This window comes from Poecilia formosa, unplaced genomic scaffold (assembly GCF_000485575.1).
Source record: "Poecilia formosa unplaced genomic scaffold, Poecilia_formosa-5.1.2 Scaffold182, whole genome shotgun sequence".
In the NCBI taxonomy this organism is placed as follows: Eukaryota; Metazoa; Chordata; class Actinopteri; order Cyprinodontiformes; family Poeciliidae; genus Poecilia; species Poecilia formosa.
In genome coordinates this window covers 934,056-950,018 of record NW_006800121.1, presented here as the reverse complement: position 1 = coordinate 950,018, position 15,963 = coordinate 934,056, and the positions used below count along the sequence as shown (strand labels likewise).

Below are 15,963 nucleotides of genomic sequence, written 5' to 3'. Positions count from 1 at the left end.
CGTGTGTGTGTGCGCGTGTGTGTGTGTGTGCGTCTGTGTGTGTGTGTGTGTGCGTGTGTGTGTGTGTGTGTAGCACTGCTCAAATCAAAGAGAAACTGTGCTGTGGGGACCTCTGCTGGACAAATCCTGCCACAGCCTTTTGCAAAAACCCATAACTGGATTCTCTGAATTTTGCAAATTTTCTTTAGAGCCAGTTTGGGATGAAGAAAATGTATTTTAAAAAGAAATAACAGTAAGACTTTTTACAGGTGAACAGAGATATTGTGTCTGGCCTGAAGTATCGTCAAGTGACCTACAAGAAAGGAGTACGAAGTAGGTTCAGATTGGTTTGTCTTGTTTACTGTAAGTATATATTTTTATCTTAAAAGCTCACACGCTTTCTGTGTTTACCCCACAGAGAACACCGCCGTGTGCATGATGGGAAGCTACGGCCCACGAGCAGAAGAGCAGGAGTTCCTGTGTCCCGCTGACGAGGCGCCTAGGGGGATCATGTCCCGAGGTCAATATGTGGTCAAGTCTTGCTTCACTGATGACGACAAGAACGTCTACCTATCTTGGGAGTGGATCCTCAACGTCAGCAAGGATGGGAATTAACGGCGGAGTGTGAGGATGATGATGATGCTGAATGATTTCCCTGCTTCCTCTCCTGCTTTTTATTTACCGTACCCTGCCACTGTGTCATCTTCTTCCTTTCCGTAATCACGCTCGCTGAGACAGGAAGCTGTTTGCAGGTGTCTCGTCACATTTTCTTTACACTTTCTTCTTTTCTAGGTTATCTCGATTAATCCTGATATGGTTTATGCTTTTCATGTTTCTCCTGTCTGCCTTATCTTGTCATGTGGCCTATCACAGAGAGTCAGTTTTAAGCACATAATGAAACTTGGCAGAAGGATATTTAACATGGGATGGTGTAAAACTATAGAAGCTGCAGGTACCTGCAAGATCTGTTTGTTCTGATTTACTGAAAGATTGTTTTTGGGACAGTCAAGGTAGTGCAAAACACCGACAGGAAGGCGAACACGCTGCTTAAAACCGGGTAGTTGATCCAATTAAATCCTCTTGGACACCAAGGAGGAACTCTGGACAGTAATTAGTGTCCAGCTTCAAATGCTTGGACACAGCATCACCGAAGCCAAACAAACGCACACAATGAATGCAGGAAAAAGACGTGCTCCTTTCAGCTGTCAATTGCTTTGGGAATCATCGACCCGTTTTGCATTTATGTACGTTCAACAACCGCAAGAAAGAAAAGGAGTTGCAGTGATATTTTCTGCAATCGTGTTTCTTCACATGTCTTTCAACTGGTGTCCATCGAGTCTTTGATGGGGGTTTGATTGGTGTGTTGAGAGTTACGGTCAGAAGAAAAAAAAAACAGTTTGTGTGAGTTATTTTGTTTGACTCCATGTTTTTGTGATGTAAAAATAATGATTTTGATGCAGAAGGTCTGAGATATTCTCGCTGACAACAAACGTTTTCTAGAAGAAGTGGTCTGATCTGGATGCAGTAGTATAAAAAGATAACATGTACACTTTATATGTAATACGAACACACATTTTATGGTGGGAAATGACAAAGTACGACATGAATGGATATTAAAAACAGTGGGTGGATTAATCAATTAATTAGAAATTAACTCATTTTGACTGTGACTCAGTGGAACCGAACTAGTTTGGAAGCAATAAAAGCGTGATAGAACCAGAGATTGGACATGGACGTCTAACATAAACTGCTTCAGTAATCCTGGTCCTCCACCCAACACCTTTGTGGTAAATATGGAGATCAGCAATGGTGGGGGGGGGATATATTTTCTTTGCCAGGAGCTGGTAGAAGCTCATATGCCCTACTCTAATTGTATCTGGAAAACGATACGGTTTTCTACATTTTTCCACTGGATTTTAATGCAGACTGTCAGAATAACCAGGGTACACCCCTTGAAAAAGTTTCAAGGGGCATGAATCGTTTTCCAAGCATCTTCCGTATAGTAAACATTGTAGAAACTTAAAACTTTTATTTACGCTCTACAAAGACAAGTATTAGACTATTTCCAACTTCCTGAGTCATCTAATACCGTGCTAAACACAGTGAAGCTGGACTACAAGCTTCACATGTGCTGCCATCAACAGCAGAGCAAAGACAGCTGTGTCTAAACGCACGTTACTGGCTTTTCAACACTCGTAGTTTCATAACTTTCCATCACTCTGGGGTCATAAGCTTTTGTTGTCAAAAGAAAATGATTAAAAAGCATGTATGTTTTGAACCTAAAAGCTGAATTGCAGTTTAAAGGACAAATATCATCACATTTCAGAACCAGAAAACATTAAAAAAAATGACCATACAATTATTTTCAAATGAAAAAAACAAGTCTTCTGAACCAACTTTATGCCACCGCTAGAACAGTTAATGCATTAGTCAATTAGTGAGTCTACAGCTGGACAGAAAATAATGTTACATTCGATGTTTTCTGTTTCCAGTACAAAACCTCTTATGAGAACAGCGAGACTTAAACAAGGACTGCTCTGTGAAATAAAACTGAAAGAAATTGTGTTTTGTGATAAACTTATTTGCAGGAAAGGGCTGATGAATGCTCGAGTACGTCAGAGTGACGACGCTAGTCACAAGAGAAGCAGATATGACATCTATCTGAATGCTGCATAATATTAAAAAAAAGTTCCAGTTATACTTTTAATAATAAGTTAATAATCATTTTTGTTAAATTAAAGGTTAACTGAAAATATGATTAAGTGCTTTTAAATCCCTGTAGGGTGCTGGTTTGTTGAGTTTCCTTAGTGTTGCACTTGGACAACATTTCTCTTGATTCCCTCATCCTCACTTGATAAATTGTGATATAAATCATCACTTTACAGAATGAACTGGAACAGGAATCCTTGGAATAGTTACTTTGTGTTATGAAATGATGCCAACAATCTTCATGTCATCATTTTTTAGCATTCTCTGCTGCTGCTTTCTGCTTGTTTGCTCTCACACCTTTTCTCATAATTCTCAATTTCAGACTTGAAAGTGAATATAAACAGCGTGTGCTATAAGCCTTAGCACAACTGAAGTGGAAAAATGATCAAAATGATGATAAATGCCTTTAAACTGCCGTGTTTAATGTTTGGTCTTCTACAACCAGGCTAAAATTATTGTTTAGTTGTTTTCATTCCCATTCATTTGTTGTTGTTGTTTTTTTGTTGTTTTTTTTTGGCACTTTTTGAAAGAGCACATGGTTGAAAACCTGTACCTGAACTGTGTATAATGTAGAAAGAAATGCATGTAGGTCCTTTGATACTATTCACATTAAAAAAAAATCTGAACTAAATCCTCTTTTCATTTGTAGATATCATGGATGTGAGATGTAAATAATGTTTTGCTTTGAGGCTATGAGATCTTTGCAGTACATGGATACCTCGTAGAATATGTGAAATAACACTCCTGTGCTGTGTTTGAGTATGCTGTTGTCATTGTAGGTGAACATATTTGGACTTGCTGATAAATGAAGCTCCGTTTGAGTGAACTGTTGTGGTCTGAGACTAATTGTAAATGTTGGCTTGTTGGGTTTTGCATGATTGAGCGAGATTCTTCATTAAGGAATTTAAGGAACTTAATGTCACACAAAAATTAAGAAGAAAAACAATTAGCACATTTATTGTGATGTCAGCGCCTGCTAAAAGAAGCAGGCATAGTTGGTGCAAGGTCAGGCTGAAAGACACAGAAACCTGGAAAGTCTTTGTATCTTTTTGCCTCCTGCAGCTAAAGAGCTGCATCGCTGTCAAATTCCAGTATCATGTATTGTTTAATAAAGGTAATTTAAAACAGCTGCTAAGATGTCTGTTTGAAATGTTTATCCTTTTTGAATCAAGAATAGATCTTTCCTAAAGTCATTAAATGTAGTAATGAAATTATAAATGTAAGTCCTGGATGGATGGATTGATTTGTTGAAATTTTGGTAAACTCAACTTATATTATCTTCTACTTTCAAAAAATTGAAAGCCATGGTATAAAATCCTTGAGTGACTCTACATGAGTTAGGCCAGAAACCCTCCACTAGGGGGCACTGTAAGGTGGACAGGTTTATTTTGCAAAAACAACTGAAGGGATTTTTTTTTTTTTTTTTTGAAAATGTACACATTTTCACGGTAACGCACTAAGCCAATATCTTAAATGTGATCATATGCAGCATAAGACAGTTTAATACAAAAAATATATAAATCAAAAACAACTTTTTGGCTTAATGAGCTCAGATTTTCGTTTGAAGTCCTCTTTTTATTCAGAACTCTGTTTTGAGCAAAAAAACATTGACGCTTTTGATTTTCTGTCTTTTTTCTTATTTTATTCCTCCCATTAAATAACCAGAAGAGTGGTGGATCAAACGACAACATAACAAGACAAACTAACAGAAAAAAAAAGTCACATTGCATGTATGGGGGAAACAAATACAGAAACGACTCATCTGTTCAGAGGGAAATGAAACCGAACGAGAACATCTCCAAAACTTTGGTGTGCCCATGCTTAAGGTAAAACATGTCTGTAATACATCTGACACTTCCTTGCATTTGCAGTGAATCTGTGACAACTTAAGTACAAAGACCTTCCTCACACTTTCAGCTCAGGAAAATCAACCCTAATGGGTTTTATACTTTCATCACATGAAAGCTAGCTGGCAAACAGAACTATTATCCGTCTAAAAACAAACAAAAAAATCATACTTGATCCAGGGGATGGTCACACGATAACAAAGAAGCCTGCAGATGTCCATTGACAAATAACGTGTCCTTGTCAATCACTGCACTCATTTCAGAGTCGCTACGGTGGTGTTGTTGCCGCTGAGCGCCTGCTCCAGCAGGGCTCGCTGGGCCGCGGCAGGAAGGTACAGGAAGGAGTAGAGGAGCGCCAGCAGCAGCAGCGCCAGCAGCAGAGGGAGGCCCCAGTCCGATATCATGATGGGCTCATCGCAACGAGCCTGCAGGAATGACTTAGGCATGGTGAACCCTTTACAAAGGCACGCCTTATTTACAAAGCTGCATCAAAAGATTCATCCAGCAAGTCCTGGATCCAAAGAGTGAAGCAAAAATGAAATGTGTTGGTTTAGCTGGCAAAGAGTTTGCAACACCAACAGCATCCAGGACTCTCCTTAGACAGCAAGGTAACAAAAAACACAGAGAAAATCTCTCACAAAAAGTTGTTCCAGTTCCAGTTGGTGTCTGAGATTTGCTCAACTTGAATATCCCATTAAGGACTGAGGTAGAACTGAACTACATCCTCTGTAAGCGGATTGAATTGGTACGGTGCAACGCCTGTCATCTTCTCCTCTTTGTCTGTCATCTAACTGAAACTTTTGTGATTTCTAGGGTTGACGTAGGCCTGCCGAGTCACATGCAGTTCTTTGTTTCTGCGAGTGCAAAGCTTTGCTGCAGGTGCATCCTCCTGACGAGCGCGCCGGTGAAACATTACGCAACGACAGACGAAACACCGATGACAAGGAACTCAGCTCTGATGAATGTACACACACAACACGCAGAAAACCAAACTGAGTTATGAAATATGGCTTATATAATAACTGTTAATCATCTTAGCTGGAGAAACAGACCCATACCTGCAGCGTGATGGGATTACCCGCAGGTGGAGTGTGCTGGATATTCTCTGGTGATTCAGAACAATCTGCCATGAGCTTTGGACCATGTGAGGTCATCGCTTGACATTGGAATTATGTTTTTCCTGAGAGCTTACGTAAAAAAAAAAACAACTAAACTCACAGACACATATGGGTTTTAGTGCAAACAGTCCCATCTGTCTGCGGATTATTTCCAGGTGTTTAATCTCTTGTGAGGTCATTCACACTATGACTAGGACTGAGATCACGTGAACTTTGTTTATCTTCTCTATAGGCGACCACCTGCAGAGAGGACACTGGGCAGAAATACTGAGCCAAGAATCAACAAAGCGGTTTAGTTAATCTGTTATAATTATAACATTGATTTACTGAAACCTAAAATGACGGAAAATCCACCAGCACTAACCAGGCCAGGCATATGAACAACTCACTCTGCTCCACTAATTAACACTATATTCACAAATATAATATGAAAGGTAGTTTAGAAAAGCAGGTTACTGACAATTGATGTCACTGACTATTTACTAGTTTTTGGGATTCATGTTTGTATCTATGGAAAAAAAAATAGGTTCTTTAAATTAAGAGCAAATGAATAGGAAACACTTGAAATGCTTTGAAAACTAATTTACAAATGCAGATTTGGGAAGTCCTTTACAAAGAACATTACATTAATGTAGCATATAACACTTCCACTTTATTTTGGACTTGAAAAGACAAAAACTGGCCAGTAATTGAAAGTAACAGTTCTGGATCAGGATAGGACAGCAACATGCTTTAAAAAATTAGATCTATCAAATATAAAAGTAAAATAATCAATATTCTAAGGACAAACAGAAAAGTATGTCAGATTAAAGTATCAGAATATAAAAAAATATGTCAAATGAATTTGTAAATACGAAACAATACTGATGATGTGATTAATTGCTTTATTCTTTTTTTCTTCCTTTTTTTGTTGAACAAACCTCCCAAAACAATTAAAACAACAGGAGACGGTTGAATTGCATAATATGTTATTCTAATTCCATGTTCATTATTTATTTTATTTATTAAACAAAGGTGGAGACAGTAACTATTCTATTTTATCATTTCTGTGTAGATCCACAGAAATGATAAAATAGAGCGATTCGCACTATCTTCCGCTCTCTCTTTTTTTTCTTTTTTTTTTGCTGTAATTTTTAACATGACTGTCATTGGGCTACATAACCTGAAGGTGGCGACATAATCCCGACGGACTAACAAAAACGAGAAAAGAAGAACACGCGCCTGCGCACAAGTAATCCATGAGACGTGGTTTTGTTTACATGTTTTGGAAATAAGCTCCTCACATTTAACCTCAATAGGACGTAAGGTAAATAATTATTTAAAGCGATGTAACAACGTGTTTCATTGCCGGACAAATGTCCGTATTGAGCGTGCTTTATAACTGTGAATTGTTTAATAATTTAAAGGTGAAACAACAGCGCTAATAACATGCTAACTAAAACTTCACTGCATCTTGGTGGTGCCATTGAAATGTATTTATTTGTTTGGAATTCGTAAACCACACCACTATGCTCTTACTTTTTACAGTATAATGGTGGTTTAACGCAGCTAAAAACATTCTTATTCATTTATTAAAGAGTTGCTCACAATGAAAGGATAAACATTTTGTTGAATACTGCTCTATTAACTCGACTTTCAGACTGCTGTTACATGAGTTTTGACTGATATGGAGGCAAAGTGTTAATGCAGCCAGAAATTAAAAACCTGGTATTAACTCTAAAGTAAAAACTGTAATTACTCAATATGTTTTCTTGTTGTTTTTTTGTTTGTTTGTTTGTTTTGTTTTTTGTTGTTGTTGTTTGTTTGTTTTTTTCTATTCTCCTTTGGGTCAGAAGTCCCGATCCAGTCTCTGCGGGGCTGGATTGACTGACAGCTGCGCAGGATGAGTTCGGAGCCAGCCAGCATTGAGAGCCTGCGTGTGTTGTACCAGAGCGACGACTACATCGTTGTGGACAAACACTGGGATGTCCGTATAGACAGCAAGATGTGGTACGAAAAGCAGACCGTGCAGCTGCAGCTTCTCCATCACTTCCCCCATTTGGCAGACCCCAGCACGTACTATGGGTTCAGGTTAGCAACCACATTAATTCATGCATCCAGTTTCGTTACGCCTCATAAATAGTTGCATTATTTTAGTTTTTATTTCTTCCAACAGATTTTGTCACCAGTTGGATTTTTCCACCAGCGGAGCTCTTTGTGTCGCTCTTAATAAAGCTGCTGCCGGAAGGGCTTACCGCTGCTTTAAGGACCGCACTGTCACTAAGGCCTACTTGTCTTTGGTAAGAAACAAAAAAAAACGTATTTCCAAACTCTGTTCTGTTGTTGGTTTATTGCTAATTAGGGAAATATCAGAATTTTGAAATATAGTCCGACCATTCATGAAGTATAGCAACACCAAGCCCTTTTATCACTGAGTCTGATAATGCAGCAGCTATTAACTATTTGTAAGTTTTATCAAGCTATGTTTTCTTCAACATGAAACTTAAACAAAACCACTCGTCCTTCCTGGTAGGAGTGTAGGGTAAAGTTTAAATTTTCTTTTCTTTTTTGTTTCCCCCAAAATGTATCACAGACATTTTACTGATGAAAACCAAATGTAGCATTTTTAAAGATAATGTCACCTCCTCCCATCAAAATGGTTGTTAGTTTTAATTCACATAAGATTTACTTGATAGATAATATTATACATAAAATGATAAAAAAAAAAGAAGATTATACAGACAATGATCTAAAAGTTATTGAAGAATCATGTTTTCTCTCTGGATGTTGTGGCTTCACAGCTCGGCCCACAAACGTTGCTGTCTGCTACTCCTTCCCTTTTGTCTCAGTGAGTTTCTTTTTCAGCTTCGTGGGTGGGTGGAAAATGAGACACGAACTCTGGACTTCGCTGTCGGCAAGAACTCCATGGAGGGAAAAACGCATATGATGTGCATCGAAGGAACTGAAGGTACAGGTTTGAAATCAGCTTGCATGAAATGTACGGACAGCAGCTAGCTTTAAAAGGTTTACAGCACTTTCTCATGTTCACTCAACAGGTTGTGAGAATCCAAAGCCTTCCCAAACTGAGCTGATAGTGTTGGAGTACGGGGTGTATGACGGTGACCCGGTCACTAAGGTTCTGCTGCAGCCGCTCACTGGTACCTGATCTTATTTCTTTTTTTTCTTTCATTTACAAAGCCTTGCAAAAGTAGTCTTTTTTTTATCTTTTTGCATTTTGTCACAATCCAACAAATCAGTGTATATTATTGGCATTTCATGTGATAGACCAACATAAAACAATGTGTAATTTTGAGGTGAAGCAAAAAAGACACATTGTTTAAAAATATTAAAATGTGTGGTGCATTCTCTTTCATTTAACTCCGACACCTTAAATTACATCCCATTGGTTTGGTATTTATTTAGGAGGCTGAATACAAGTGTGTGTGTCTGTGTTTTTTTTTGTTGTTGTTGTTATTTTTGGGGGGGTTTTTTGGTAAAAAGTTTGAAAAGTTCATAACTTTGCACTAATTTATTTTTGTTTTTGCCTAAAATTTTCATTAAATACTTTGAAGTTTGAGACAAAATCAAAAGAGCTAAATTAATATTGATAAAACAATGAATGTGGATTAAATTCAAATGAAGTCGCTGCAGTTTGAAAAAGCAACTTGATGGGTTGCAGCAGAAATCTTTCACCTCGAGTATTTCAAGAAAATTCTTTGATAAAGAAACTTCCTCTCTGACTGTTTGCTATGACCTTTGTGTTTTCAGGTCGAACCCACCAGCTGAGGGTTCACTGCAGCGCCATCGGCCACCCCATCGTCGGAGACTTCACCTACAGCTTGGGAGCAGACGACTCTCCGTATCGCATGATGCTGCATGCCTATCTCCTCCGAATTCCCCTGGAGCCTCAGCAACTTCTCGTCACTGCCGGAGACCCCTTCATCCCAACGGTCGACCCCAAGTGGGTCCCGCAGCGCTCACTACGGACACTGGAGGCCACTGTCGAGGCCGTTTTGGAGCACAGCAAGACGAAGGAGAAGGAACGAGAGGTGGCGAGAAGCGAGGGGGAGAAAAGGAAGCAAAGCAAGCAACACAGGACTGGGGAGAGCGAGGAGCAGAGGAGGGTTTGTCAGGAGTGGCTGAGTGAATGGGCCGGAGACTGATGGGTTCTTGTTGTTTTGGTTTAATGTATTTACGCAAAAAAAAAAGCAGGTTGAACATGCTTAAAAAAGTGAGGGACCACACACAGTGCTTAGAAGAGCATGAAACATTAATAAGTGTCGTTAGAAATCATGTCAAAGGATATTTTATGCACTTAAAGTAATCATTCTCAAATCTTTGTCAGGTCAACCGTCAAGTCATAGTAACTTAATTACCTCACTGCAGCCGAAAATAAAGTGCCTTCCCTCATGATCAATACGTCCCTTTTTAAAGAAGTTTTTATTTCACTTTTATGTTCAACAATTTCTTTTTTTAAAAACCACTCCTTTCTTGTAAATGTGTTTTGGTTGCTGCTCCGGTCATGGAGGTTTAAAATCACAGATGTTTCCTTGACTCATGTTTGTTGTCATGTAATGTATCTTGTTACGTAAATCCCAACTAAAACCCTACTGTTGTTAGAAGTCCTGTGTCTATTAAAAAATGATTAACACCCGTCTTGGTTGCTCTCATGTTTGAGAAAACCTGAAACCTGCACATTATGAATACATTCAGGCTAAACATACCAGCAACTGTAAAGTTTCTTTGCAGAAGCTGCCCAAGAAGAAACAAGATTGTATGAAGCAGTTACCAACGTCTAAACAAGCATTTGAATATTATATTGAATCACAATAAATGCCTAAAGAAGTTGCTGATGTGGTTGTCGTGAAAACACTTGCAGTGTCAGGCTGTTTTCATTTTTTCCAGTTTACTGTGAATTCACCAAAAATATCCTCTCAAGACATTTTACAAGTCCAGTTTGTAAACAGTTTTATTGAATGTAGTTAATTCCATTCCTATCCAATGATTTAGTCAGATCCATTTACATACAGTCCAGTCCAATCTTAATGGTAATACACAGTTCGTTACATTTCACAGTTGTCCCATCTAAATTTACCCAACTATTTGCATTTAGTTGTTGACTTTGCAGCAATTCCTAAGCCTGAGCAAGCAAGTGGCAGCAGTGAAGAGGAACCACTGGTTCTATTTTCTGTGAATACAAAGTTATTGCTGTTGTCCTGTGACATATTTCAAAACAAAGTAGCTTGGGGTCAGGAGCACCTTTACTGAGTGAGAAAAACTCACTGTAAACTGACATAAAGGCAACAATTGTTAATCTGCATCCTTTACTGAGTGAGAAAAACTCACCGCAATAATTGTTAATTCTACATGACTTTGAGCTAAAGACGTAAAAACAGAAAAGGACTTGACAAAGGAAAACAAGAAGCATAAAGTTACTGGTAACAAATGGCATAAAATATAATTAAACAGATAAACACTGAGCGAGGAGTACTTTGGGAAATGAAAACAAAAAGTAGTCACTGCAAAGGAAGTTATATACGGGGTTCCATTTGTATCAAAAATAAGTAGAAGTCATATGTGCAGATGTGTCGCACAGTGAGAAATGTATATTTATAAACTGTCCAAATTAAATACTGAGCATTGAAATCGGGCATGGAACTACAGTACCCATAACCCCGTTCTGTGAGCCGCAGCTTCGAGGAAGTGTGAAGAAAAAAAGGAAAACAGCGAGCCGTTGGGTAGCTGAGCGTGTTGACAGCTGTTTAGCGGTGAAACAGAAGGAGGTCATCATCATTTGAGCAGCTTGGAGTAAGAGGACAGCTGAAAATGACCGCCGAGGTTTTCTCCTATGAGAGTTTGGTTCATGCTGTGTCAGGAGCCGTGGTAAGTTAGCTTCACTTTCACTGCTTCTTTCATTTACTATGAAAGAAGCTTTCTTGTCAGTTACCTATAGTGACATCTGACCCAGCCGAATAAAAGTTAATTTGATAAATATGTAGATATTATTATGTCTTTGACTTTTGAGTTGGTGTTGTGCTATAGAAATTTGCGTCGCTTTAAATTTGTAAATTTCTTAGCTGAGTTCGGTGTTGTCGTACAAGGGTCAGTCTTGTGTTGAATGCTGACTTCGGTCCGTTTTAGGGAAGCGTGACTGCGATGACAGTATTCTTCCCTTTGGATACTGCCAGGTTACGGCTTCAAGGTAAGACGTGGACGTGTAGTTTCCTTTGCAGACGCAGTTTAAATGCTAGATATTGACAACTTTTTTTTTTTCTTTGAGTTCAGTGGATGAAAACAGGAAGGCCAAATCCACACCTGCTATTCTGGCTGACATTGTGAAAGAAGAAGGACTGTGAGTGAAATGATTTTAACAAATCACAGCTGAATTATGAGAGAAATGAAACGGCATTTCTGCTGCCTCTCTGCAGACTAGCTCCCTACAGAGGATGGTTCCCTGTCATCTGTAGTCTTTGCTGCTCCAACTTTGTCTATTTCTACTGCTTCCACTGGATGAAGGCCAGCTGGCTGAAGAGCAGGCAGTCAACCCCCAGCACTGACCTCATTGTAGGCATTGTTGCAGGTAAACCGATCTCCTTCTGTATCACAGAAAGCTTTCTTGTGTATGAGTAAGTCTACAAACAGACAGTGAGGTTAGCTTTATAATTTTTTATCGATATGTTTTCCAGGTGTTATAAACGTCCTACTGACCACTCCTCTGTGGGTGGTCAATACCCGGCTGAAGCTCCAAGGCTCCAAGTTTCACAATTCAGACATCCGGCCCACAAACTACTCTGGTATCCTGGGTAAAGGGATTTGCTTTGAGTTCACATTTCCATGGAGAATCAGTTGTATTCTTGAGCTTTTTCAGATCTTTGTTCAATTACTACCACAAACTTTAGTGTATTTTGTTAAGATTTAATGTGCTTTTATTCTGTATAAATAAAAAAATTAAGTTTGGTATGCTTTTGCACAAACATACTTTTAGACACACCTTGAATTTTTTTCTGTCCCCACACCATATTTCACTGTATGTGCCAAGAATGATGTGCAGTAAGTTTGTATAAACCCCCAAAACATTATTATTATTTTTTCTTTTTGTCTAGTCTGACCAGCGCACCTTCTTTTTCTTTAAATGTACGTTATAATTTTTACATTTATATGTGTAAAACAAAAATGTCTTTTCACTTCCCAATTACCCACATTACTACTTTGTATCGGTCCACCACATTAAATGCTTCGAAACAGCATTGATGTTTACGGTTGTAACATGTGGAGAAAGTTGAAGGGACATGAATATTTTTGCGAAGCACCATTTGGCGTAACCTTCTCTATGACTTCCACAGATGCGTTTAAGCAGATCGTCCGTAAAGAAGGTGTTGGCGCCCTCTGGAACGGCACCTTCCCATCCCTGCTGCTGGTGCTCAACCCAGCCATTCAGTTCATGGTTTACGAAGGTCTGAAGAGGCAGCTGAGGAGAGGGGCTTCCAGGGAGGTGAGCTTAGAAGGTGGTAGCAGGATTCTCACGTTATCTAGAGATAAGAGGCTTGGTAATAAAGAAAAAAAATGCGACCGATCTTTTCTTCCTTACCCTCTAAGCTTTCGTCTCTGGAGGCCTTCATCATCGGGGCGGTCGCCAAAGCTGTCGCCACCATTGTTACGTACCCACTGCAGACAATGCAGTCCGTCCTCAGGGTGGGTCTCACTTTTATATCCATCATTACTTCATCAAAAGAACTGGAGGACATTTTGGCTCCAACTGTATGTTTTCTCCATACTTTCCCTAACGACAGTTCGGTCAGGTCAACACACCGACAGAAAAGTCGACGCTGCTGTCCAGCCTGCAGACCCTCCAGGGTCTACTGGTGAACAGAGCCAGGTGAGTTTTCACAAACAGCGCACATCTACGATGATTACTTTGAAATCGTTTCAGAATGAAGAATTAATGTTATGGTTTGTTGCATTATTTTGAGACATGTGTGAACTTGCAAGGGAATTACCAGGAATTTCTCAGGAAAAGTGAAAAAGGGTGGAACAACCAGTCCAGAACTGGTTTTTAAGCACTTCAAGGTTACGATTTATAGGAAGCAGGAATTTATGTCTCCTTTCGTTTTTTTTCACTTGAAGAGATTATAATCCTTCCCGTGGTAACTTTCTATTTGCCACTCTTCAATAAGGACCAAATTTGTTTTGAGCACGACTAATACTTTTCCAGTCAGCAGATGATCTCACTTGATCTGTTGATTCAAATTGGTTGCACTGGATATGATTTAGGGGTGTCAGTGTAAAAGGAGATAAGAACATTTTTCTATTTATATTGTAGCACCACACAAAATATGCAAAAGTTTAAGAAGTTTCAACGATTTTGCAAAGCACCGTAATTGTTCGCTAGCAGTCTACCAGACTGTTGTGTCAGTCATGAATTGCAGCCCAAATACATCCCATCTTCATTAATTTTTTTTTATTTTATTCTGTGAATGTTGAAATTAAATCAATAAATAATTGACTCAATTATTATTTAAAACATTTTTGTGTGCTACCACTAGAAGAAATGTTTTTTTTTTTCCACAATATTTTATATCGATAAAAAGCCTTTTGTTGTTTAGTTCTCTGTTAAACGGTCATCATCAGTCTTCAGTCCCGTTTTCAACCTACTTCTCTGCTGCAGGAAACACGGTGTGTCGGGTCTGTTCAAAGGCCTGGAGGCCAAGCTTCTGCAGACCGTCCTGACTGCTGCCCTCATGTTCCTTCTCTATGAGAAGATTGCCAGCAGCACCTTCAGAGTTATGGGACTGAGCAGCGGCCACTACAAGAGACGCTAACCAGCAACCAGAAATGCAACCCTGGACACTTAACAACAGAAACGCGCTGTGATGATGACCGGACTGGACCTCATTTTTAAGATTATTTCACTAAACAAATGATAAACCACTACTGATGTTTTATTGTGATTTTCTAATGTTGGAGTTCATTCATTTCGTTTCTGTGCTCCACCAGGTTCGTTAACCAGTTTCAGGACCCGACCAGAACCCTTGAGTGTAAATTACCTTGAGAAATAATGAGATTTGGTTGTATATAAACGCAGGCTTTAATGCCGGAAAATGATCAAATGTTACAAGCCACACATGTCACATAAATGGATCAGATACAGAGTTACATTCACCGTCCAGTGCTGGGGGCACACTTAGCTCACCTTATGGATGAAACCAAGTGAGGCAAGGATTGCAGCGCAAGTTTAGCTTTTTATTCTTCTCTGCAATCTGTTCCCTTTCTAAAGGGTAGTCTAATCACTTTCAGTCTGTTTATGTATGACTGCCGGCAGACACACATACACATGGTTATGTAAACTGCAGCGTGTGTGTGTGTAAGAAGTTAAAAGAGGCTGAAGGAGACAGAGGAAAAGATAGAAGAACCAACAACACTTCTGTTTTTGTCTTAAGATTTCCTGCTTTAGGTAATTGGTTTTCAGTCTTACTGACTTTTCATCGTCAAATTGATAATGTAGAAATAAAGATCAGAGACAGGGAAATGAGGTGTTGCCATTGGTGATCCTACAGTAAACGTAAACTGGTTCACATCAGATTTTAAAGTTGATTGTCTATGTGGTTTATGAATTCGTACAGCAGCTCTCATTAAACCTAAACTTTGATACCGACTTCGTAAAAGCAATAACAATTTTCAGGAAGGAGGAATATTTTTTTGTCTTTTTTGTCTACATCTGATGTTTGTTGAAACTTTATTAACCATTTCTTCAGTATCTTTTGATATTTAGACAAGGATTATGTTGACAGTTATGTTCATAATCCCCTCTGAATAATCTGAGACTTCAACTGCATCCAAATACTTTTTTTAAAGGTTTAAAATGTGAAAATCAAAGTAATTTACAAACATCAGGAGGTCTAGAAATTTGACACATATTTCTCTAAAACTATTCATATTCCCTCAGATTTTTCTCTTATTTTCTATACTGTTTCTCGTTGTGGAAACTGTTCATCTGATCAAAATTAACAGGGTAACACTTTCAAAAATACATTGAGCAATATGCTATTTTGATCAGGTACAAGAACTTCATACAAAATGTGTGGGAAAGCTATCAAAGTCCAAATTAAAACCTTAAAATATTTTTGAGGCAAAGGAAGAGCTGCCTGACAGTTCTATCTGGCTACTATAGAGCAAATTGAAAGAAAATGTGACATTCAGTGTGAAAAACTGAACAGCTTAAAGAACATGATATAATTTTAAAGTAGTTAGTTCACGTTTAAGCATTTATTGTAATTTTGAATAAACTTATTATCCATCGCTATCTCTGTCTAATGGTACATTATGCTGTAATT

The 15,963-nt window shown here is 38.7% G+C and overlaps 3 protein-coding genes across 5 annotated transcripts in view; all 3 read left to right on the top strand.

Annotated features, from left to right (window-relative positions):
- LOC103147415 (rho GDP-dissociation inhibitor 2-like) overlaps positions 1-3,298 on the top strand; it is a 23,430-nt gene extending 20,132 nt beyond the window's left edge. Inside the window, exons 5-6 of the mRNA XM_007565737.2 lie at positions 249-312; positions 398-3,298. Coding sequence (XP_007565799.1) covers positions 249-312; positions 398-594 — 261 coding nt within the window. The 3' untranslated portion in view covers positions 595-3,298. The remainder of the gene's footprint in view (positions 1-248; positions 313-397) is intronic.
- A 3,550-nt stretch (positions 3,299-6,848) lies between these two features.
- rpusd1 (RNA pseudouridine synthase domain containing 1) lies at positions 6,849-10,288 on the top strand. Of its 2 annotated transcripts, none has more exons than XM_007565735.2 (6): positions 6,849-6,959; positions 7,486-7,723; positions 7,809-7,932; positions 8,498-8,600; positions 8,689-8,790; positions 9,401-10,288. In XM_007565735.2, the coding sequence occupies exons 2-6, from the start codon at positions 7,536-7,538 to the stop codon at positions 9,793-9,795; spliced, it is 912 nt and encodes a 303-aa protein (XP_007565797.1). In that variant the 5' UTR covers positions 6,849-6,959; positions 7,486-7,535; the 3' UTR covers positions 9,796-10,288. The 2 variants fall into 2 exon arrangements, with proteins under 2 accessions (XP_007565797.1, XP_007565798.1); XM_007565736.2 differs by having other exon boundaries at positions 6,852-6,959; positions 7,489-7,723.
- A 1,023-nt stretch (positions 10,289-11,311) lies between these two features.
- Positions 11,312-15,932, top strand: slc25a17 (solute carrier family 25 member 17). 2 transcript variants are annotated; one of them, XM_016678377.1, is made up of 9 exons: positions 11,312-11,515; positions 11,774-11,834; positions 11,918-11,984; positions 12,061-12,212; positions 12,319-12,435; positions 12,976-13,137; positions 13,229-13,324; positions 13,423-13,508; positions 14,298-15,932. In XM_016678377.1, the coding sequence occupies exons 1-9, from the start codon at positions 11,459-11,461 to the stop codon at positions 14,385-14,387; spliced, it is 888 nt and encodes a 295-aa protein (XP_016533863.1). In that variant the 5' UTR covers positions 11,312-11,458; the 3' UTR covers positions 14,388-15,932. The 2 variants fall into 2 exon arrangements, with proteins under 2 accessions (XP_016533863.1, XP_007565795.1); XM_007565733.2 differs by having other exon boundaries at positions 11,314-11,515; positions 12,976-13,124.
- Positions 15,933-15,963: the final 31 nt, after the last annotated feature.

What these genes read in the sequence shown, in the direction of transcription:
- rpusd1 (XM_007565735.2), top strand. Translation starts at nt 7,536, where the DNA reads ATGAGTTCGGAGCCAGCCAGCATTGAGAGCCTGCGTGTGTTGTACCAG. An exon ending in GTGCATCGAAGGAACTGAAG is followed by an intron (nt 8,601 to 8,688) that starts GTACAGGTTTGA and finishes TTCACTCAACAG; the next exon opens with GTTGTGAGAATCCAAAGCCT. An exon ending in TCTGCTGCAGCCGCTCACTG is followed by an intron (nt 8,791 to 9,400) that starts GTACCTGATCTT and finishes TTGTGTTTTCAG; the next exon opens with GTCGAACCCACCAGCTGAGG.
- slc25a17 (XM_007565733.2), top strand. Translation starts at nt 11,459, where the DNA reads ATGACCGCCGAGGTTTTCTCCTATGAGAGTTTGGTTCATGCTGTGTCA. An exon ending in CATTGTAGGCATTGTTGCAG is followed by an intron (nt 12,213 to 12,318) that starts GTAAACCGATCT and finishes TATGTTTTCCAG; the next exon opens with GTGTTATAAACGTCCTACTG. An exon ending in CTACTGGTGAACAGAGCCAG is followed by an intron (nt 13,509 to 14,297) that starts GTGAGTTTTCAC and finishes TCTCTGCTGCAG; the next exon opens with GAAACACGGTGTGTCGGGTC.